The 24,871-nt window shown below is 43.5% G+C and overlaps 1 protein-coding gene across 11 annotated transcripts in view; it reads right to left on the bottom strand.

Annotated features, from left to right (window-relative positions):
- MYO1D (myosin ID) overlaps nucleotides 1–24,871 on the bottom strand; it is a 350,229-nt gene that overhangs the window by 222,184 nt on the left and 103,174 nt on the right. For all 11 annotated transcript variants that reach the window (XM_039504262.1, XM_039504271.1, XM_039504263.1 and 8 more), the window contains exons 12-14: nucleotides 14,947–15,017; nucleotides 13,587–13,661; nucleotides 8,193–8,325 (exon numbers count right to left, since the gene is read on the bottom strand). In XM_039504262.1, the coding sequence (XP_039360196.1) occupies nucleotides 8,193–8,325; nucleotides 13,587–13,661; nucleotides 14,947–15,017 (279 nt within the window). The remainder of the gene's footprint in view (nucleotides 1–8,192; nucleotides 8,326–13,586; nucleotides 13,662–14,946; nucleotides 15,018–24,871) is intronic.

The raw sequence follows: 24,871 nt of genomic DNA, 5'->3' as shown, positions 1-24,871 counted from the left end.
TCAGAATTCCAGTTTTCATTAAGAAAAAGAAACAGGATTCAACTAGAATATCTGTGGAACAATTAAACTCATCTTTGAAAAAGAGTGTCCATTTAAGCATATTAGAAAGTTCTAATATCTATTAGAGCATGGGTTCTCAAACTGGGGGTTGGGACCCCTCGAGGATTGCGAGGTTATCACATGGTGGGGTCGTGAGCTCTCAGCCTCCACCCCAAATCCACTTTGCCTCCTGCATTTATAATGGTGTTAAATATATAAAAAAGTGGTTTTAATTTTTAAGGGGGGGGTCGCACTCAGACTTGCTATGTGAAAGGGGTCACCAGTATAAAAGTTTGAGAACCACTGTATTAGAGTTTTGCTTGAATTGATACAGGTTTTGTCTCTAAAATGACCATATTCCCAAAAAAAAAAAAAAAAAAATCCACACAAGGTTAGTAATTACTAACAAGCGTAATTTATTTGAATACACTTTTGCCCATTCAGTAATGTTCTTATTCTTTTCTTGGCAGTAGCTAATTTCTTATATGACACCAGCATCACTGCTGCAAGAAAAATGTTATTTGTCACAATTAGCAATTACTCTTTGGGTGAAGAGTTAAACGCTTTCTAAAAGTTTCTCTGGTTTTTTGTTCATTGCTGTTCAGGCTGTTTTTCTTCTTCCTTCCTTTTTTGTCCTCTAATCACTAGTTTGAGTGAAGAGTGCCACTTAGGCAGCAAGCCATGTGATGGAATGCAACAAGGTGCTTTTCTTATGAAGCCCAGGACTGTTTCAACCACAACAGTGCCTGCAGACCTTTCAAACCATAGCACTGGAGGAAGCATCTTTAAGTCAGAAAAGTGGCAATTTATGAACTGAAGCCAAGGTTTAAAGATTTAGGTCAATGGCTCACAGAATCGACTTTCCCCAGATCAGAACTGGTCCTGCCAGGCTCTAGCGGCAGTTCCCCTGGCTGGAGCTGAATCCTATGCACCACCAGTATACGAACCACACAGTTCAAGTACCTCTAAGGTTAGAGAGCTCTAGCCAGTGTATTACTGCACAGAATACATTCCATATTCAGATCAAAGTAATGGTCTCATATGACCATATCTTGTGGGCCAACAATAATTCGACTATTCAGCAGCAGCAGAAAATTTGGTAAGATTTATGTTACCAACCGATGTGTTACTGTGCTCAATGATCATCTTGTTTGAAACCCTGAATCAAGAGACATGGACTTGCAGAGCCACAGTTTCACAGAATCATAGAAATGTAGGGCTCAAAAGGTCCTCATATCAGTGACCAAGACATGGGGAGTCATGCCTCAGAGCCAGAATCAGAGACCAGCTGCCAGAACCAAGGGTCACGGAACCAGAGTCAGAAGTAAGGAATCCAAGTCGAGGGTTGGGACTGGCTTACCTAGAGTGAGGGGCCAGGCAGGGCCGGCTCCAGGCACCAGCATTCCAAGCTGGTGCTTGGGGCGGCAATCTTCAAGGGGCGGCAGTCCCTGTTTTGCCCCCAAGCAGCGCACCAAATTGCCGCCACGGACGGTGGGGGCAATCTGTGTGCCCTTAGGGCAGCACGTGCGTTTCCGCGGTGGCGGCAATTTGGCAGAAGCTTCTATATTTAGCTGTCCGAGGTGGCTTCAGCTAAACATAGGAGCTGCCGCCAAATCGCCACTGCCGCGGAAACGTGCCTGCCGCCCTAAGGGCACAGGGACTGCCCCTGCCGCCTGCAGCGGCAATTCGGTGCGCTGCTTGGGGCGGTGAAAACTGTAGAGCCGGTCCTGGGGCCAGGGCAGGGAACATGCAGAAGCCATCAGAAATGCTTTCAGCAGCTGCTGAACTGCTTCTACTGCTAGGCTGAAGAGCCAGTCTGCTGACTTTTCCAACCAATCAGGTGGGGAAGCCAATCAGTCAGCCTATTACAGGCCAGCTGCACTCATTAGGATGCCAGGAGACTGGCTCTGATGCAGGACCTGATTTTTAACACCCCAAGAAGTCATCAAGTCCAGCCTCCTGCACTGAGGCAGGACCAAGTAAACAAAACAGTTACCTACCTTTCGTAACTGCTGTTCTTCAAGATGTGTTGCTCATGTCCATTCCATTCTACGTGTGTGTGTGCCCACATGTGCGACTGGAGACTTTTGCTTTAGTGGTACCCATAGGGCTGGCTGTGCCACACTCATGGCGCAGTACGTAAGACGCCACTGGCCTTGCGCATCTCGGTTCCTTCTTACCGACAACTCTGATGCAGGGGTAGGGGGGCGGGTAATGGAATGGACATGAGCTACGCATCTCAAAGAACAATAGTTACAAAAGCTAGGTAAACGTTTTTTCTTCTTCCAGTGCTTGCTCATGTCAGTTCCATTGTAGGTAACTCTCAAGCAGAATCCTCGGAGGTGGGCTCCGAGTTCTCAGTCTTGCAGATTGGAGTACTGCTCTGCCAAAACCAGCATCAGTGTGAGCCTGCTGGATCAGCGCATAGTGCAAGGCAAACGTATGGACCGACGACCAAGTTGCGGCACGACAAATTTCCTGGATCGGCACCTGAGCGAGAAAGGTCGCTGATGACGCCTGTGCCCTAGTCGAGTGAGCCGTCACAATCGCTGGCGGGGTCACCTTCGCCAGCTCATAGCAGTAGCAGATGCACGCCGTGATCCAGGACTAGATTCTCTGAGTAGACACTGGGCGACCCTTCATCCAGTCCAGTTGTGTAGACTTACAGAACGGCTTCATCCTCTGTGTAGAAGGTCAGTGCCCACCAGACATTCAGAACATGCAGCCTGCATTCCTCATCCGTAGTAGGAGGCTTCAGGCAGAAGATCAGTAGGTATATGTCCTGACAGTATGGAACTGGGAGATGACCTTGGGCAGAAAAACCAGGTGTGGACGCAGCTGGACTTTGTCCTAATAGAAGATCGTATAAGGCAGCTCTAACGTGAGTACCCTGATCTCGGACACCCTACAGGCTGCAGTTATAGCAACCAAAAAGGAGACCTTCCAGGAGAGGAGCAGAAGGGTGCAGGAAGCCAGGGGCTCAAAGAGGGGCCCCCGTGAGCCTGGACAACACAAGCTTCAGATCCCAAGCAGGGACCGGGTCCCAGACATGCAGGTAAAGGTGTCCAAACCTTTCAGGAACTTCATGAGATGGGCGAAGACCGACTTACCATGAAACAGAGGATGGAAAGCCGAAATGGCTGCCAGTTTCACCCTGACAAAGAACAGTGACAGGCCCTGAAGCTTAAGGCGCAGCAAATAAGCCAGGATGTCCTGCAGGGGGGCCTCTTCCACCCAGATGCAGAGATCCAAGGCCCAACACGTGAACAGCTTCCACTTAGCCACGTAGGTAGCCCTTGTGGAGGGTTTCCTGCTGCCCAGCAGGACCTGCTGGACATGAGCAGAACACTGCCATTCTTCCCTGCTCAGCCACACAGAAACCAGGCTGTCAAGTGCAGTGCCAGGTTTGGATGCAGCAGATTCCCGTGGTTCTGGCACAGCAGATCCAGCCGAAGAGGCAGCTGCAACGAAGTGCCTGATGAAAGACTCATGAGCCTGGCGAACGAGGGCTGCCGAGGTCATGCCAGGGCCACTGTCGCTCTGTCTTGCTTCACCTTGAGCAGGACTCTGGATTAACGGAGCGGGTGGGAAGGCATACATGGTGCCATGGATAGGGGGGCGCCGCCTTTGGCCTGTCTGACTCTACAACTGAGGGCTGGAGGGAGTGGGGCACCAGCATGATGGGAACACCCCATGCATGCCAATAAGACCATTAGGTCGGCCACTGGCTCTGCTGCCAGGTTGGCACTAATGCCATGGATGCACCCTCCAGAGCTCAATTACGTTGCCTGGGTGAGGGGCTGAATTGTGCCTCCGATCCTGAGAAGTCGTCACCCTCCAGCGACTAGGGCAGGGCTGTGGAGGTTTGAATGCCGGCTCACCGTCACTGCTGGAGACCAGTGCCAGGAATGGTCCGACCAGTGCCAGGGGTGGGGGAGCAGTGCCACCTGCGGGAATGCCCTTGAGGTCTTGGCAATGGCGACTGAAGGCACAACAAAGTCTGGTGCCAGGAAGATCGACGACGCCTGGGCGAGCTTCGGCGCCACGATGGGGCTCAGAAGCGCGGTGCCTATGACTTGTAGCCGCGAGCTGGAGACCTGGGTTGATGCGGAGACCAAGAACATAGCGACCTAGGGCTCTGTCCTGGCTCCGAAGGCGCTCGCCTGTTTTGTGCGAGTAGCCGGGGGGGCTTGCCCTCGCGGGGAGCCTTAGCCAGTTCCATAGCTGCACGCAGTGTCAGCTGTGGCAGAGGCACTCTCAGCTCTGCAGGCGCCGGGGCCTTGGAGAGGGGTCGACTGCGCCATTGGCCTAGGCCCTTTACCGCTCCCCGGAGTCAGTGTCAGGTCCCTTTGGGGGGGGGGCAAGCCCTTTAGCGGGTCCGGAGTAGGTGTAAGGCCCGAGCAGGGTCCTTTGCCCAGAGCCCCTTGGTCAGGCTTGTTCAGTGCCACTTTTAGTCTTTTTCTTTGGCACTGGCGACAGGGATCAGTGCCAGGAGGATCCCGGTGCCGGAGGTGCGCTACGGGCTGCGCTGCTGTAGTAGGAAGAGAACCTGAGACATAAGCCCTTGTATCAGAGACCTGGCATGAGGCAGGACCTGCTCACAGAATCTGGCAAGAACAGGGCTGATATTGCAAACATACACATTCCTAAGAAGCGCTAGTCACAGAATACTGACACAAACACATCCCGATATCAAGGATGGTACAAAAACATTCCCCAAGGATAACTACGTAAGAGACAGTACTAACTTTTTTGTATCAGGATATAAAGATGCATCTCACAGGAAGTATCTTTGTCCAGCCGAGGAGGGAAATGACAAGTCCTGCCATTCACTGAGCTATGTCCATTGTCACGGGCATACATGTCTTAGTATCCTCGTAGAGCCTGCCAGGTGCTATTACCGTGCTTTGCCGACAGTAAACCTGGCCTGGCGCCTTCATACCTTAACGGATCTTGTGGTCATTGGGCGGTTTGCCCGAGGTCTGCTGTGCTGTCTGTGCAGAGCTGGGGCAGCACACAGGGAGAACACACATACACAGCCAAATATCTAACCAGAGCCGGCTCCGAAGCGGGGCACAGGACAGCCTGCATCAGGAGAGTCATTCTCTTTGCATCCACAGACAAAAGTTCTGGCAGATGCGATAGCATTCCTTTATATGGGTTTCCCCGAGGCAATGTAGAAAACTCTCTTGAGGGTCACTAACAGGCATAGGCCTGTTACATGAAGAGCAGGGCTTGAAACCCGGAGACCAGGGCATGCCCCGCCGGGGGCAAAGTCCCCACTGGGACTTTAACTAACACTTAACAGGTACGTAAGAACTAATAACGATTAAACTATTTACAGGTAAAACTCAAGGGTAAGCTAGACGAGAAACCGCTGACCACTTGCAAAGCAAGGGACACAGATGCTCTGACTGACTACCATGAGCGGTAAGAAGGAACTGAGAAGGTGCAGGGCCGGCGACGCCTGATACACCGCATCATGAGTGCAGCACTCCAGAGGGCGCCACAACCAGCCCTACGGGTACCGCTAAGGCAAAAGTCTCCGACAGCCGTGCATGTGGGTGTGCGCACACCTACAATGGAATAGACATGAACAAGCACTCAAAGAAGAACTAGATCATCCCTGACAGCTGTTTGTCCAACCCATTCTTAAAAACCTCCAGTGACGACAATTCCACAACTTCCGTTAGCAGCCTATTCCAGAGCTTAACTACCCTTATAATAGTTAGAAAGGGTTTCCTAATATCTAGCCTAAGTATTCCTTGCTACAAATTAAGTCCACTGCAGTACTTCTTGTCCTACCTCCAGGGAGCATGCAAAACAATTGATCACCATCTTCTATAACAGGGCTTACCATTTTCTCAAGACTAAACATGTCCTGTGTTTAGAAATCACACCCCTGGAGAGCATATTATCCCATTGTGAGGACAAGCCCTTAGATGACTCAGCTAAATCTATGCAAAGCTCTCCACACAAATCCACTTGGGACTAATAAATGTACACAGGCTACTCCTAGCAAACAAACAAGGTTAATGCTTGCACAAGACAGGTACAATATAGAATCCAAAGCTGTTTAAAAAGAAAGGTCTGGAACAAAGACTCTTGAATATTTAATTAAGGTATAGTACAACAGCACTTACATATGGTATTGTATTCTGTAATTCTTTCAGTTTAAGTCTTCACCAAGCAAAGGTAAATAGAGAAGCCAAAAAAAATTTTAAACTGAAATATAGTGCCGCAAATAAATGCAAGTAGGCGATACAACTGAAAACCATTAGTCAGTCCCAGGAGGGCTGCTTGCAGTGCAACATGGAGCAAAGACTATCTTGACCCTGCTAAGTTATATGACCAGCCTTTTCCATAATGAGGAAGGCCTAGAGTGATGGAATAAACTCTTGCAGCAGCAATTTGGACTGTTAATAGGTTCCTGAGGGTCAGACTCACAGGTACTTTACAGTTCTCAAACTGACTTGTTAAGGAATTATATTTTAATTGTTGCGTTCTAGTTGTGTAACTAATCATTTTTATTGGTGGGGAGTGGGGCTATTATGCGTTTCAAAGGCTAATAAAGCCACAGAGACACTCCTAAAAACTAGCCTAATATGATCTTAGTAGGATTAAAATGAAAGGTTTGCAAACCTCATTTTAGTAAGGCCCACAACATTCTCAAACAAACAAGTGAAATGTGGTCTGATGACATTACTATAAATTATAGCTGGTTGAAAATCCACACTCAAAGAGTAGTTATCAATGTTTCACTGTCAAACCAGGAAAGGGTATCTAGTGGTGTCCCATGGAGGGCAGTCCTGGGTCCAGTACTACTCAATATTTTAATTAATGACCTGGATAATGGAGTGGAGAGTGTGCTTATAAAATTTGCAGCCAACAAGCTGGGAGGGGTTGTAAGCACTTTGGAGGACAGGATTAGAATTCAAAACAACCTTGACAAATTAGAGAATTGGTCTGAATGCAACACGATGAAATTCAATAAAGTACAAAGTACTTCGCTTAGGAAGGAAAAGTCAAATGCATAACTACAAAATGGGAACAACAACGAGATACTCAGAAGTACTGCTGAAAAGGATCTGGGGGTTATAGTGGATCACAAATTGAATATGAGTGAACCATGTGATGCAGTTGAAAAAAAGGGTAATATTCTGGGGTGTATTAACAGGAGTGTCGTACATAAGACATAGGCGGTAACTGCTCTATTCAGTACTGGTGAGGCCTCGGCTGAGTACTGTGTCCAATTCTGGGCACTATACTTTAGCCTTCAAAGGCTAATGAATTTTGACTTGGGATGGATTTCAAAGGATAACCTAAAAGTTAGACTCCATCTTCCATTATTCTAAGTGTGTTAATATATTTTAGCAGCTTCCAAGGTCACGTGTCCCCTTATTTGAGAACAGTCACCCTTCACTATTCCTATCAATATACTATAAATCTGGTATCAATAATTGCCAGACACCTATAAATTCTAAATGCTCTCTTAACCACACAACTCAACATTATCCTGCTGCTCAAGTGTGCTGCACTGCAGTGTCCTCATTCCGACTTCCGTCACTAGCCCTAAATGTCTCTACCTAGGGCTGCATTTTCCAAGCCACATACATTTCACGTAAGAACTGGGCTGGCTCCAGGCACCAACGCAGCAAGCAGGTGCCTGGGGCGGCCCCTGTAAGGGGGGCGGCATGTCCAGCTCTTTGGTGGCGGGTCCCTCTCGGAGGGAAGGACCTGCCGCCAAATTGCCACGGAAGAACCGCCGCTGATCACAGGTTTTTTTCTTTTTGCCATTTGGGGCAGCAAAAACGCTGGAGCCGGCCCTGAGTAAGAATCACCTCCCCTTTTCCCACTTTGCTTCCACACAAGTCACGCCTTGTATTGAAAGACAAATTTAAAAAAGAGGATACGTCTGAGCATTACACTCCACAAACTTCAAGAGCTTTGCTAAAGGTAAGGAGTATTTGCTTAGTGTAATAAGAACTACTTATGACTGGTGTCCTCAATAACGGGACTTCAACTGGAGGCAAAAATAATGGCAGATAAACTTGGAACTCTAAACCAGGAAGTGCATAGACACACTCCAGAGAGGATCCACACATCTCTATAATCCAAAGTCAGAACTGATTTTGAGACAGTCAGATCATTACCTTAGATGCCAGGTTGTCTACTAGTGCAATCATGGAGTTCTTAAAAAGGGTAGCAGCAGTCAAGGGTCGCTTGGTCACTTCTGTGATACTCAATTTACCTTCAGGCCACATCATCTTCAACACAGGATTGGAGCTACAAGGCCAGAGTTAGAGGAAGCAGTTTGTTTACTTATGAAGATTCGAACAAGGTGTCAGTGGCAGTAACTAATTTTACTGTGCTCTAAATTAGACAATTAATTTCTGGGTCAGAGACTGATAGCGATCCCAGTTCTTCTGACAGATTGGCTAAGCCAATACATCAGTTTGGTGCTACAAAACTCTACTGTTTATTAGTTAGTTAATTTATGGTACAAGGTGATTACTGAATACACTGGTAGTATGGCAAGCACACATTCTCCTAGCTAGATAATGATAGAACGGAAAGTGGTTTTGGGAGATTTCCTCTTTATAGTCATTAGTCTAGCCAGCATAAATATGTGCATAAAAGAGGGCCCAAAATTAAGATCAGTAGCCTAAGAAATTAATATGAAACACCACATAATCCACCCCCCCTTTAAGATGCATAGTATTTTATTCCAAACTAATATATCCTGCACAAGTGATATATATCCTGCACTTTTATTAAAAATAAAGCCAAAACCAATCCAAACCAATTTTAAACTTTAACCTACATTACTCTACCAGAAATTCAGGGTACAAAGAAAGTCACAGTTTAATTCATGCCTTTAATAAGACTGATCCATAGCTGATCCATCGGGGGCACTACAGAAGAGAGCTGTGGGAGAGGAAAGTACAGGTGGTTGTCTTGGAGAGATCTTTTCTGCCTCACAAGGAAGACAAGATAAACAGAAGATAATGGATGTAAACTGCTGCTGCGTAAGTGGAATAAAGTAGAGAGTTTGGGTTGGTGGAACATTGGGCCCCCTTCTTTGGGGAGATGAGGTTGTTCAGTTTGGAAAGTCTCCACCTCAGCAGCAGGAGAAGCAACGCTCCTGGTGACAGATTAGCTTGACTAGTTGGCTGGGCATTAAACTAGCAACAAAAGGAGAAGCTATTAAAGAGTAACTATTACAAATATAAACAAGTCATACTCAAGGTATCATGAATATAAAGAATCAAGAAGCTAAGGGACGCAAAGAGAAAACAATTCTTTAACCATCTATATATTGATGCTATGAGAAATTAGAAATGCTTGTTTATGGGAAAAAATTGACATAATTGGTATTACTGAAATGTCAGAGGAGCCACATGATCAGTAAGTTAAAAATCATTATATACAACCTATTTGTGAAGAACAGAGTGGGCAGAAAAGGGAAGCCCTTACTATCTTCAGAGAAAGACACTTCAGAAGTGAGAGACCTAGAATGCTTATGAATCAATGTACAGTATCAACTCATAAGTCACAACATGGAGTATTGGTCTGGGGTCTATAATAGATGAATAGGACAGAGAACAGGATGAACAATTCCTTAAAATATACATCTATAATGTGTAGAAAGAAAAGCAGCATTATCCTGAGGGATTTCAGTCAGAGGGACACATGCTGCAGGTCTCATGCTGCCACTAGTAAAGGAGTTTTTAAGAATTATAGATAATTTTCTAGCACAAGTAGTATTACACCCATCTATATTATAACCTCTTTTTGATGGATAAAGATGACTTAAGTAAAAATTAGTTGTTGCTTATATGGAATGATTGGTTACATTCATGTGCCAACAGAATACAGCCCAAACCAGTGATATATATTTGACACTATAAAAAAGGGCCAATCTCTCAAAGCTTGAAAACAAGAAAAACTGGGTAGAAAAACAAACAAAAAAACAGTTGAGCAAAAATAAAGTATTCGTAGACAACTGCTGACTTAGGTGCTGAAAACACTCAATTCCAGACATGAAAGGCTTCTTCAGTTAAAAAATCCTATTAAAATACTCATAAAATCAGAAAAGGAGAAGCTGAGAGCAATGACTATAAATAATTAATTATAAAATGCAGAGAATTAATAAAGGAAGAAAAGGTACCAATGAAAAAAATCTGTGGCTAGTAGGGCCAAGGACAGTAAGAAATTATATTTAAAAAATCAGGAACAAAAAAAATCCAAGCAGTAGTATAGGTGCATTATTAGATAAGAATGATACAGTTGTTAATAACGAGGTAGAAAAAACAGAAGTGCTCATTAATATTTCTGTCCTGTGTTTGGAAAGAAGCTAGAAGGTGGAGTCACGTCTTACAGTGATAATGAAATGCTTTCTATTCTAATAGTAAATAGGCAGAGTGTTAAAACAGGGGGGAACAGCTCAGTGGTTTGAGCATTGGTCTGCTAAACCCAGGGTCGTGAGTTCAATCCTTGAGGGGGCCACTTAGGGATCTGGGGCAAAAATCAGTACTTGGTCCTGCTAGTGAAGGCAGGGGGCTGGACTCAATGACCTTTCAAGGTCCCTCCCAGTTCTAGGAGATAGGATATCTCCATAAATTTATAATTTATTTATAGCATCTACAAAAATTAAATATTTTAAATCTGCAAGACCTGATAACTTAGAACATAAGTATGGCCCTACTGGGTCAGATCAAAGGTCCATCTAGCCCAGTATCCTGTCTTCCAACAGAGGCCAATGCCAGGTGCCCCAGAGGGAATGAACAGAACAAGTAAGCATCAAGTGATCCATCCCCTGTCGCTCATTCCCAGCTTCTGGCAAACAGAAGCTAGGGACACCATTCCTGCCCATCCTGGTTAATTGCCACTGATGGACCAATCCTCCATGAATTTATCTAGTTCTTTTTTGAACCCCGTTATGGTCTTGGCAACATCCTCTGGCAAGGAGTTCCACAGGTTGACTGTGCGTTGTGTGAAGAAATACTTCCTTTTGTTTGTTTTAAACCTGCTGCCTATTAATTTCATTGGTGACCTCTAGTTCTTGTGTTATGAGAAGTAGTAAATAACACTTCCTTATCTACTCTCTCTACACCAGTCATGATTTTATAGACCTCAATCATATCTCCCCTTACCTGTCTCTTTTCCAAGCTGACAAGTCCCAGTCTTATTAATCTTTCCTTCTACAGAAGCCGTTCCATACCCTTAATTTTTGTTGCCCTTTTCTGAACCTTTTCAGACTCCAATATATCTTTTTTGAGATGGGGCGACCACATCAGCACACAGTATTCAAGATGTGGGCATACCATGGATTTATATAGATGCAACATGATATTTTCTGTCCTATTATTTATCCCTTTCTTAATTATTCCCAGCATTCTGTTCGCTTTTTTGACTGCAGCTGCGCATTGAGTGGATGTTTTCAGAGATCTATCCACAATGACTCCAAGATCTCTTTTTTGAGTGGTCACAGCTAATTTAGACCTCATCATTTTATATGCATTAAATTCCATCTGCCATTTTGTTGCCCAGTCACCCAGTTTTGTGAGATCCTTTTGTAGCTCTTGACAGTCTGCCTGGGTCTTAACTATCTTTAGTAATTTTGTATCATCTGAAAATTTTGCCCCCTCACTGTTTACCCGTTTTTCCAGATCATTTATGAATATGTTAAATAGGACTGGTCCCAGTACACACCCCTGGGGGACACCACTATTTACCTCTCTCCATTCTGAAAACTGACCATTTATTCCTACCCTTTGTTTCCTATCTTTTAACCAGTTACCAATCCATGAGAGAGCCTTCCCTTTTATCCCGTGGCAGCTTACTTTGCATGAGAGCCTTTGGTGAGGGACCTTGTCAAAGGCTTTCTGAAAATTTAAGTACACTATATCCACTGAATTCCCTTGGTCCACATGCTTGTTGACCCCCGCAAAGAATTCTAGTAGATTGATGAGGCATGATATCCCTTTACTAAAACCATGTTGATTCTTCCTCAACAGATTATGTTCATCTATATGTCTGACAATATTGTTCCACACATCTTTAAGAAACTGGCAGACGAGCTCTCTGAGCAACTTTTGTTATTTGACGAATCTTGGAATATTGGGGAAGTTGCAGGGGACTGGAAAAAAGCTAAAGAATCAGTATTTAAAACAGGCAAATGGGATGACCCAGGTAACCACAGGTTGGTTAGCCTGACTTCGACTACGGGCAAAATCACGGGAAGGCAAATGATATGGGATGCACTCAGTAAAGAATGGCAGCATAACTGATGCACATCAACATGGTTTTATGGAAAACAGGTCTTGTGAAACTAACTTGGTACCATGGTTTGATAAGATTACAAGCTTGGCTGACTAAGGTAACTGTGCTGACATATATATGACATTCTGATTAAAAACTGACATTATACAGAATCAATGTAGCACATTTAATTAAATAAAACTAACTGGCAGATGCCAGAAAAATTATAAATGTGGAATCCTTCATCAACGGGGCTGCTTCCAGTAGAGTCCCACCAGGGTCTGTTTTTGGCTAAATGCTATTCAATATTTATCAGTGATTCAAAAGAAAATATTAAATCATTTCTGGCACATAAGCAAAGGACACATATACTGGAGAAATGGTAAAGGATGAGAACGTGTCAGCTGTACAGAGTGACCTGGATCGCCTGGTAAGTTGGGTTCAAGCATGCATTTTAATACAGCTGAATAGATGGGCTGGGGGACTGGATCCTGGAAAGCAGCAACTCTGGAAGGGGCTTAGAATCATGGTGGATAATCAACTGAATAGGAACTCCTACTGTAGCATGGCAGTTGAGGTAGCTAATGTGATCCTCTGATGTATAGGCAGAGGGGATACTGACAGTAAGGAGGAGCTATTACTGCTGTAGAAAACACTAGTAAGACCATTACTGGCATACTTTGTTGGTTCCCATGCTTCAAAATGGATGCTCACAAATTGGAAAGGGTTCAGAAAAGAGTTACAAGAATGACGTGAGGTCTAGAAAACCTGCCTTACAGCAAGAGACTAAAGAAACTCAATATAGACAGTTCATCCAAGAGATGGTTAAGAGGTCATTTGGTCAGGGTCTACATGAGGGAAAGATTTTCTATTGTAAAGGGCTCCTTAATCCAACAGACATAGGCATAAGAAGATCTAACGGTTAGATGCTGAAATTAGACAAATTCAGACTAGAAATGAGGTGCAATTTGTTTATAGGGAGGGTAATTAACCATTGAAACAGTTTACCTGGCAATCTGGTGGATTTTCAATCACTTGAAACCTTTAAATCATGATTGGCTGTCATCCTAGAAAAGTTATGTTCTAGCTCATCCAAAAATTATGGGCTTTATGCAGAAGTTACTGGGTGAAGTTCTCTAGCCTGGGTATTCATGATGTCATACTAGATGATCATAAATGTCCTTCTAGTCTTAAAAATCTATGAACTAGACTATAACAAAATACTTTGGCATAATATAAAATCTTGCACAAAACAGGTTTGCTGATCAAACCTTTGTTCCTACCTGTTATACATTAGGCGTTTGAAGTCCTGGAATAAAGTGTCCTTGTTTTTGTCAATAAATCCTGTGACTGAATATCTATGAAAAAGAAAAACAGTCAGGTGCACAGAGGTCACATATCACTGCGGCCAGCTTCTGGGTATTTGTTAGTAAAAGCCTAGGTGCATCAACATGGACTCACATACAAGGGAAGAAATGTGGTCAATGGATGGGACTGGGAGACAAGGGACAAGCTCATTCTCAGATCTGCCACTAACTTGCTGTATAACCTGTTGGGTAAAATCACTTCTTTTATGTGCCTAAGTTTCTCCTTCTTTAAAATGGGAATAATGCTTCCCTAATTTGAGAATGCGCTTTTAAATCTGCAGATGAGAAACAACAAGAATTATTTCAAACAAATGAACTGTGGGCTCTAGTACTGTCTGCAGGTGCTTTCACAATTCACTTCTGTCCTCTTCGATTTGCAAGCTCTCAGCCACTAGCAGTGCAAAAGTTTCAATCACAGAGGTATCAGCTCGTTCTTTTTCCCTAAGCTACCAGAGGAATTTGGCTGTTTCAGAATCATAGAAGCTTAGGGTTGGGAGATACCTAAGGAGGTCATCTACTCCAACCCTCTGCTCAAAGCAGGACCAACCCCCGTCAGCTGTGTCTATCAATAATGCTATATTCAACAGAGACTCAACAAGAAATCCACCTTCACTTAATGGACTCCATAAAGCCTGGATTTGTCACCTTTATAAAAAGTCCCCAATTGTTCCATCATTAACATGCTTCAGGTATTGGCTATAAAAGAAAGTTGGACTGATTTAATGATTCTTTTAGGGTTTGTCTACACCAAGAAATATGCCAGAATAGTTATTCTGGAGTAACTTTCCATGTCACCACTCTTATTCTGGAATAAGAGTGCCTTTGTCCAATTTAATTTAATACACATCCAAAAATAATTATTCTAAAATAGCTACTTTGGTAAAAAAATGTTAAGTCTAGAAAAACCCTTAAGGAGATTTTGTTAGATTGATGCACGCTCCTTGTGTGAACACTCTTGTTTCAGTTTAAGGGTGCCCTATTTTAATTCAATTTAATCTAAATTGATATGGCACTAAACAGATTTCTTAGGTCAGTACAACTTTCATGTGTAGACAAGACCTAAGCTTCTCTTGGGAAACTTCATTTTTCTTCCTCTACCCTTCATGTTCGCTAACTTCCAAGAAAACAGTATACCATGTAGCAAGAACAAGCGTGACACTGAATTTTATTTTAAATCTGTTCCATTTATCACATACAAACGAGAACACAATGTAGGTTAAAGCTGGACAAGAACAAATAGAAGGTGCACCTTCTAATACACAAAGGAAACACTCACATAACATCTCCTGCGTAGTGCTTAATCCGAAAGTCTCTATCAAACTCCAGGATCTTGTCTGTCGCACAAACCTAAAATAAATCACACATTTATTAAAAGGAAGGCATTAAGTGTAAGCATTGAAATTCCACAAATTTCAGGGCACAGCAGCTTTTAGATTTCACCTTGTATTACAACAAACTGGAATTGTAAAATTATTCTATTTTCTACAGACAAATCATCATGTACTTTATCCAGGGTTTTTTTGATAAATAAAACACAGGGACATAAAAATAAAACATGTTTCAAGATCCAGATTTTTTTTCAATTAAATAGTCACTGACACCTCCAAAAACTGTTCCTTTTTTATTAATAAGAATATGTGCATGGAAACAGAACTGCTTTGCCTTGTGTTCCCCCATCTGCTCCTATTTATTCCTTCATGGCATCATAATCACCTCCAAATCAACATAACATGGTATCACTAACTCAAGATGACTGAATGAAGTGTAAGGTATTTACAAAGCATCAGTCAATCTGTTCCCCCAATATTTAGAGAGAAGGTGGGTGATGTAATATCTTTTATTGGACTAACTTCTGTCGGTAAAAGAGACTAGCTTTCAAGCTTACACAGAGCTCTTCTTCAGGTCTGGAAAACACACTCAGAACATCACAGCTAAATACAAGGTGGAACAGATTGTTTAGCATAAGCAGTTAACACACATTTAAAGGGACTGTTCAAGGTGAAGTGGCCCATTAACACCCCTTCAGTCATAGGTGGAAAGGAAGGGAGGGGAGAAAAAAGCAACTGGGGGGGGATTGTTATTACAGTTATCTATAACCCACTAAGTCATAAACCCAGTGTCTATTCAGTCCATGATTTTCAGTGTCTAGCAAAGTTATGTCTCAGGCTCATCTTTTGAAAGTGTTGTGCAGGTTTCCTTTGAGGATGAGGTCCCACCAATAACTGGCAACCAATAAACACACAAGCCAGAACTTTCACAGCTCTGCTCGTCAGTGATTAACCCCAGGATGCTCAATAGCGGCCAAAGCTATTGCTCTATCCCTGTTGCCAAGAACGCTCTTAATATGCTGTTAGACTATTGTGCTGCAAAGAAGATATATAAACAGCCCACAACACAGGAGTCACTAGCAGAAAATTTAGCCGAGTTTTCCTAAAAAAGCTGGAACTAGCAAAGAAATGGAAGTGACTGCACAGGGATAGCTCAGTGGTTTGAGCATTGGCCTGCTAAACCCAGGGTTGTGAGCTCAATCCTTGAGGAGGCCACTTAGGGATCCGGGGCAAAAATTGGTCCTGCTAGTGAAAGCAGGGGGCTGGACTCAATGACCTTTCGAGGTCCCTTCCAGTTCTAGGAGATTGGTATATCTCCAATTATTATATATTATTTTATTTATTTATTAGTTACAAGCACAAGACCACAAGGCTGGACCATCCAGTAGCTACGCTGCACACATGAAGGGTAATCCAATCTGACTACACGTTTTAAGATGGTGCACTGGCTTCATTTTTAAGGGTGTTCTTTTTGGCAGTTTTGTTCGGTCTCTCATGAAAAGGCCTAAGAAGGTACAGCTCAAACTCTTACTTGGTTTTATACAATTTCTCCCTATTTCTTTATGAAGCACTAGCCTGGCTTTTTGCATCCTGTCAATCTAATAGTGCTTGCCAGCAGAAATACGTAGAAAGCCAAGTCTGGCCAAGAAAACCTGAGAAATGACTGACAGTACAGGATTTCACAGTATGGGGAGGAGGTGGAGGTGACCAGCCTTCTATGGAGAAAGAAGTGGTTCAGGACTATTTAGAAAAGCTGGACAAGCACAAGTCCATGGGGCCAGATGCGCTGCATATGAGGGTGCTAAAGGAGTTGGCGGATGTAATTGCAGAGCCATTGGCCATTATCTTTGAAAACTCATGGCGATTGGGGGAGGTCCCGGATGACTAGAAAAAGGCTAATGTAGTGCCCATTTTTAAAAAAGGGAAGGAGGAGGATCCGGGGAACTACAGGCCAGTCAGCCTCACCTCAATCCCTGGAAAAATCATGAAGCAGGTCCTCAAGGAATCAATTCCGAAGCACTTAGAGGAAAGTGATCAGGAACAGTCAGCATGGATTCACGAAGGGCAAGTCATGCCTGACTAACCTAATTGCCTTCTATGAGAAGATACCTGGCTCTGTGGATGAAGGGAAAGCAGTGGACGTGTTATTCCTTGACTTTCGCAAAGCTTTTGATATGGTCTCCCACAGTATTCTTGCCGGCAAGTTAAAGAAGTATTGGTTGATGAATGGACTATAAGGTGGATAGAAAGCTGGCTAGATCGTTGGGCTCAATGGGTAGTGATCAATGGCTTTATGTCTAGTTGGCAGCTGGTATCAAGGAGAGTGCCCCAAGGGTCGGTCCTGGGGCCAGTTTTGTTCAGTATCTTCATTAATGATCTGGAGAATGGCATGGACTGCACCCTCAGCAACTTTGTAGAGGACACTAAACTGGGAGGAGTGGTAGATATGCTGGGGGGTAGGGATAGGATACAGAGGGACCTAGAAAATTAGAGGATTGGGACAAAAAAAATCTGATGAGGTTCAACAAGGACAAGAGCAGAGTCCTGCACTTCGGACAGAAGAATCCCATGCACTGCTACAGACTAGGGACCAAATGGCTAGACAGCAGTTCTGCAGAAAAGGACCTAGGGGTTACAGTGGACGAGAAGCTGGATATGAGTCGACAGTGTGCCCTTGTTGCCAAGAAGGCTAACGGCATTTTGAGCTGCATTAGTAGGAGCATTGCCAGCAGATCAAGGGACGTGATCATTCCCCTCTATTCGACATTGGTGAGGCCTCATCTAGAGTACTGTGCCCAGTTTTGGGCCCCACACTACAAGAAAGATGTGGAAAAATTGGAAAGAGTCCAGCAGAGGACAACAAAAATGATTAGGGGGCTGGAACACATGACTTATGAGGAGAGGCTGAGGAAACTGGGATTGTTTAGTTTGCAAAAAGGAAGAATGAGGGGGGATTTGATAGCTGCTTTCAACTACCTGAAAGGGGGTTCTAAAGAGGATGGCTCTAGACTGTTCTCAGTGATACCAGATGACAGAACAAGGAGTAATGGTCTCGAGTTGCAGTGGGGGAGGTTTAGGTTGGCTATTAGGAAAAACTTTTTCACTAGAAGGCTGGTGAGGCACTGGAATGGGTTACCAAGGGAGGTGGTAGAATCTCCTTCCTTAAAAACTTCTAAAGGTCAGGCTTGACAAAGGCCTGGGTGGGATGATTTAGTTGGGGATTGGTCCTGCTTTGAGCAGGAGGTTGGACTAGATACCTCCTAAGGTCCCTTCCAGCCTTGAGATTCCATGATTTTGTGATTGCAGAAAAGAAAAGAAGTTTCCTTCTTTTTCAAACCACTCTCAGTTCATGTCTTATCCTTTTTTGCTGGCTATTTGGCCTTCAAAATACATATCAAGTTCAAAAGTAAACTGCTACCTCTCTCACACCTGGTCTACACTACAGAGTTAGGTTGATGCAAACCAACCTGATCTCCTCCTTTGAGAAGGTAACAGATTTTTTAGTATCAGAGGGGTAGCCGTGTTAGTCTGGATCTGTAAAAGCAGCAAAGAGTCCTGTGGCACTTTATAGACTAACAGACGTTTTGGAGCATGAGCTTTCGTGGGTGAACACCCACTTCGTCGGATGCATGTAGTGGAAATTTCCAGAGGCAGGTATATATATGCAAGCAAGAATCAGGCTGGAGATAACGAGGTTAGTTCAATCAGGGAGGATGAGGCCCTCTTCTGGCAGTTGAGGTGTGAACACCTAGGGAGGAGAAACTGCTTTTGTAGTTGGCTAGCCATTCACAGTCTTTGTTTAATCCGGAGCTGATGGTGTCAAATTTGCAGATGAACTGAAGCTCAGCAGTTTCTCTTTCAAGTCTGGTCCTGAAATTTTTGCTGCAGGATGGCTATCTTTAAATCTGCTATTGTGCGTCCAGGGAGATTGAAGTGTTCTCCTACAGCTTTTTGTATATTGCCATTCCTAATACCTGATTTGTGTCCATTTATCCTTTTATGTAGGGACTGTCCAGTCTGGCCGATGTTCATAGCAGAGGGGCATTGCTGGCATATGATAGCGTATATTACATTAGTGGATGTGCAGGTGAACAAACCGGTGATGGTGTGGCTGATCTGGTTAGGTCCTGTGATGGTGTTGCTGGTGTAGATATGTGGGCAGAGTTGGCATCGAGGTTTGTTGCATGGACTGGTTCCTGAGTTAGAGTTACTATGGTGCGGTGTGTAGTTACTGGTGAGAATATGCTTCAGGTTGGTGGGTTGTCTGTGGGCGAGGACTGGCCTGCCACCTAACATCTGTGAAAGTGAGGGATCATTGTCCAGGATGGGTTGTAGATCCCTGATGATGCATTGGAGTGGTTTTAGCTGGGGACTGTAGGTGATGGCCAGTGGAGTTTTCTGTTGGTTTCTTTCCTGGGCTTGTCTTGTAGGAGGAGGCTTCTGGGTACACATCTGGCTCTGTTGATCTGTTTCCTTATTTCCTCGTGCGGGTATCGTAGTTTTGAGAATGCTTGAAGATTTTGTAGGTGTTGGTCTCTGTCTGAGGGGTTGGAGCAGATGCGGTTGTAGATTTTTTAGACAAAGGAAACGCAGTGGATCTAATTTACCTCGATTTCAGTAAGGCATTTGATACTGTTCCACATGGGGAATTATAAGTTAGATTGGAAAAGATGGGGATCAATATGTAAACTGAAAGGTGGATAAGGAACTGGTTAAAGGGGAGACTACAACGGGTCGTACTGAAAGGTGAACTGTCAGGCTGGAAGGAGGTTACTAGTGGAGTTCCTCAGGGATCAGTTTTGGGACCAATCTTATTTAATCTTTTTATTACTGACCTTGGCACAAAAAATGGGAATGTGCTAATAAAGTTTGCGGATGACACAAAGCTGGGAGGTGTTGCTAACACAGAGAAGGACCGGGATATCCTACAGGAAAATCTGGATGACCTTGAAACTGGAGTAATAGTAATAGGATGAAATTTAATAGTGAAAAGTGCAAGGTCATGCATTTAGGGAGTAATAAGAATTTTAGTTATAAATTGGGGACACATGAGTTGGAAATAACAGAGGAGGAGAAGGACCTCGGAGTATTGGTTGATCACAGGATGACTATGAGCCGCCAATGTGATATGGCCATTAAAAAAGCTAATGCGGTTTTAGGATGCATCAGGCGAGGTATTTCCAGCAAAGATAAGGAGGTGTTAGCACCGTTATACAAGGCACTGGTGAGACCTCATCTGGAATACTGTGTGCAGTTCTGGCCTCCCATGTTTAAGAAGGATGAATTCAAAAAGGAACAGGTACAGCGAAGGGCTACTAGGATGATCCGAGGAATGGAAAACCTATCTTATGAAAGGAGACTCAAAGAGCTTGGCTTGTTTAGCCTAACCAAAAGAAGGTTGAGGGGGGATATGATTGCTCTTTATAAATATATCAGCGGGATAAATATTAGGGAGGGAGAGGAATTATTTAAGCTCAGTACCAATGTGGACACAAGAACAAATGGATATAAACCAGACACTAGGAAGTTTAAACTTGAAATTAGACAAAGGTTTCTAACCATTAGAGGAGTGAAGTTCTGGAACAGCCTTCCAAGGGGAGTAGTGGGGGCAAAAGACATAACTGGCTTCAAGACTAAGCTTGATAAGTTTATGGAGGGGATGGTATGATGGGATAGCCTAATTTTGGCAATTAATTTGGCAACTGATCTTTGATTATCTGCAGGTAAGTATGCCCAGTGGTCTGTGATGGGATGTTAGATGGGGTGGGATCTGAGTTATTACAGAGAATTCTTTCCTGGGTGCTAGCTGGTGAGTCTTGCCCACATGCTCAGGGTTTAACTGATCACCATATTTGGGGTTGGGAAGGAATTTTCCTCCAGGGCAGATTGGCAGAGGCCCTGGAGGTTTTTCGCCTTCCTCTGCAGCATGGGGCACGGGTCACTTGCTGGAGGATTCTCTGCAGCTTGAGGTCTTCAAACCACAATTTGAGGACTTCAATAACTCAGACATAGGTTAGGGGTTTGTTACAGGAGTGGGTGGGTGAGATTCTGTGGCCTGCATTGTGCAGGAAGTCAGACTAGATCAGGGGTCGGCAACCTTTCAGAAGTGGTGTGCCGAGTCTTCATTTATTCAATCTAATTTAAGGTTTCGCGTGCTGGTAATACATTTTAATATTTTTAGAAGGTCTCTTTCTATAAGTCTATAATATATAACTAAACTATTGTTGTATGAAGTAAATAAGGTTTTTAAAATGTTTAAGAAGCTTCATTTAAAATTAAATTAAAATGCAGATCTCCCCGGACCAGTGGCCAGGCCACAGAAAATCAGCTTACACACGTGCCATAGGTTGCCTACCCCTGGACTAGATGATCATAATGGTCCCTTCTGACCTTAAAATCTATGAGTCTATGAGCTTACGTTGACCTAACTCTAAGTGTCTACACTAAAACATCACTCGTGTAAAACATCGATGTAACTCGCCCCCTATGCTGAGTTATATCCACTTCCATGAGAGATGTAGCGCTTAGGTCGATGCAGTTTCAGCATAGACACTTGTTGCTGACATTGATTGTTGCTGCCTTTCAGAAGCCGTTGCACAATACCCCACACTGACAGTTAAATCGGTGCAAGTGCTCCTGGTGAGGATGCGCACCACCAGCACAAGGAGCGTAGTGTAGGCATGCAAAAGCAATTACTGTGGTGGCTGTATGTCAACGTAACTTAGGCCAACATAATTTTGTAATGTAGACATACCCTCAGACAAGTAGTGCTAATGCTACTTCATGGTTTGACAGATGTCAAATGGCACCCATCCTCCTAGGAAACTAAACACATCAGCTATGTGAAGGTCACAGCCTTGAACTGGCATAGTTGTGGTAGCACCATAAACTGCTCAGATGGTTAACTATGGGATCTTCTTCTTGTGTCCTCATACTGTCTTCTGCCACACCCACGCACATGCAATTGCCTGATCATTGCACTCTGCCAGCTCACTGGAAGAGCATTCATGGTCAAGGAGCTGACACTGAAGGAGATGCTTCATCACATTTTGAGTGTTTCTGCCACAGTCACAGGTATTGGGGCCAGTAACATAGCCCCACTTTATCACTGCATCTCTAGACTGGCAGACTCCAGTGCAGAGTTGATTAACACAATGCCATATACTCCAGGGCTGATCTGCATTGGGTGGCAGGTGCTCCACTGATGGGAGCCGGAGCACGAAGGCTTCAGGGTCATTCTCTACTCATTTGCCATAAGTGAAACCTTGTCTGTTTGGGCAACAATGTTAGGGGTTTAATAGTGGCAAGAAAACTTTGTTGTGACTTCAGTCAGCGTCAGTGTTATATCATATAGCAGATGTCTTGGATCCGAGCATTGCCTTCTGCACTCTATTCGCAATTTCCCAATGTACATTCGGAGGAGCAATACCTGCAAGGATGTAGAGGCTGTTCACATGAGTAGGCTTAAGGTATCCTGTAATATAGCAGCAGGTGGCATTAAGTACAGGGTCTCGTTTCTTTGTGTGAGGGAATCATGCCCACACTGCATAGGCATATACAGCAAAGGAATAGCAAAGTGCCAGTGCTGTTGATTATGGAATGGACAGCTCTCCACTACATTCTGATGTAACCAGTTCGCTGAGAATGTTGTTTCATATGCTAACCTTGGCTTTAGTTTTCTCAATGTAGACTCTAACGAGCATGAGTTCAAGAGCAACACCGATGTATGTGGGATTTATGGAATGAGTAAATTTCATCCCAAATCAGCTATGGGACTATGGCAATAGTCAGGTGTTGTTAATATTAGTGCTGGGAATCACTGCATTCAGTGATTCATGGCAGAAGTATGCCTGAATGTATTAATGGCATGTGTACGTATTTAAGTTTTACTGCCTTAGTATATTAGCTGATAGATGTAAATAGGGAATGTTTACATCTGAGCATACTAAACCTTGCTAGTTCTAAACACAAACCACAACTGAAATGAATAAAAGGCTCCATGGTCAAAGAGTGAGCAGGGTACTAAGTTGTTATAGCACCTCTGCCACCAACTCACTGTGACCTTTAGTGAGTCACTTCACCTGCCCTCTGAGAAGCTCCCAACATTTAAAGTTTATTTAGGAATTCACTGATGGTTACCCACCAGTGCACATGACCCTCTTACACCCACAAGATTAATCAATTACAAACCTGAATGTAAGGCAAACCCTTGCTCATTGATAATACTTTGCTACTTACATCACAGGTGTTGTGAGCTATAATACATTTTTGCTGTCTATTTATTGCCACAGTGTAAATCTTGTATTTATTCTAGTCTGTCTAGGTTTCACCAGAATAACCAGAACAACTAAGCAGAAAGCAATAGATTAGCTATGCAGTACATAAACTAGGACATGACTATTTAGGGCACAGCAGCCCCTGAGAGCTTATCTACACTGATGTGGAGTGCAACATACTGTAGATGGGGGCAGTGAAGCATTAACCACGAGGCTGGAAAACAGGAGCTATTCCCAGAGCATATCAGCACATGTATTTTAACTCTTTAAGAACATCTTCCTCAATATATTTAATTTACACAGTGAATATGCTAAGACTATCTGACAGATACCACAGTATTTTAACTGCAGTCCACAAAGCCAAGTAAAAGGTGGAAGCAAAATGAAACCAGGTCTTTATTTGTAACTTAAAATATGAAGGTGGAAACAACTCAGACTTTTATTGGGTGGTAACTGGAGGAAGCAAGAGCCAGTAAACAAGATATTTTAGGTATTAGTGAGAAGAATGTTGTTTGCAGGGGTGCAAGAGGTCAGAAGAAGAAACAAGATGCTGAGGATTTTATGGGTCAAAACCTTCAAGGTAATATTGATTTACACTATCTGATATGATTGTTTTTCCATCAGTAATTAGTATAACTGGCGACACATGCAGAAGTGCTCATTTATTTTTGTATCCCTTGTTTTCTCTTTCAGTCTGTGCTAACATAGAATTTCCTCCCTGTTGAGGAATACTGGTATTGGCACTACATCATACTGCTGAATGTTTCCTATACAAAGAAGAAACTCCTGAAGCCAGTCGTTCAGTCAGTTGTGGCTTTCCCATTTATAGTTCCTCACTCATTGTCAAATTCACTTCCCCTCACACCAGCACATTATACTCACAGCTCTCACCTCCATGCATAGCCACTTGCTGGTGGTCTCAGCAGAGAAGAGACCTAGGAACGAACAGGTCATGGAGAATGACCTTCCCTTGGATTTAAGTATATTGGCAGAGTAGCACTGGGAATCTGGACTATTGCTGCCCTTGCTATACCTGTTCTGAAAATATAAGACTTCATTCCCCAAGCCCCTGAGACTGGCACCATTCAAAAGCATTATTAACAACAAAGGAAAGAATTTGCATCCAAATTCACTAGCCTCAATTATGCATGACAGACATAACACTTCAATTCACTGAGTAAATTCATAAGATTTGAAGTATTCATTACATATGCCCCTACCTTAACTGCACAGCAATCCCACAGCTTAGTGCTGACAGTGAGAATATTGTTCGCTGTTTACCAAAAAATTGTGTATGGCAGTTTAGCTGACAGGTTATACTCCAAGTGAGGGGTGCTTAAGAATAAGCCATAGCTGAATGAAAATCTTTTTATTTTACTTCCATTTCCATTCTTCACTAAAACAAGACAGATCCAGCTCTTTCTACTGTTTGAATTCAGAGTCTCTGGAGACAGTCTCTAGCACATTTCTTATACAAGTATGCTATGGTGATATTCCTACCTTATATACAAATGTGTGCAGTGGTGAAGACAGTATTCTAATGAACAGATTTCAAATACTATTTCTCAATGAAAAGACATCAGTAAATTAAAGGACA

The sequence above is a fragment of the Mauremys reevesii genome, linkage group 17, assembly GCF_016161935.1.
Source record: "Mauremys reevesii isolate NIE-2019 linkage group 17, ASM1616193v1, whole genome shotgun sequence".
NCBI classification, from domain to species: domain Eukaryota; kingdom Metazoa; phylum Chordata; order Testudines; family Geoemydidae; genus Mauremys; species Mauremys reevesii.
Note: the sequence above shows the minus strand (reverse complement) of the source record. Positions and strands in the feature narration are given on the sequence as shown.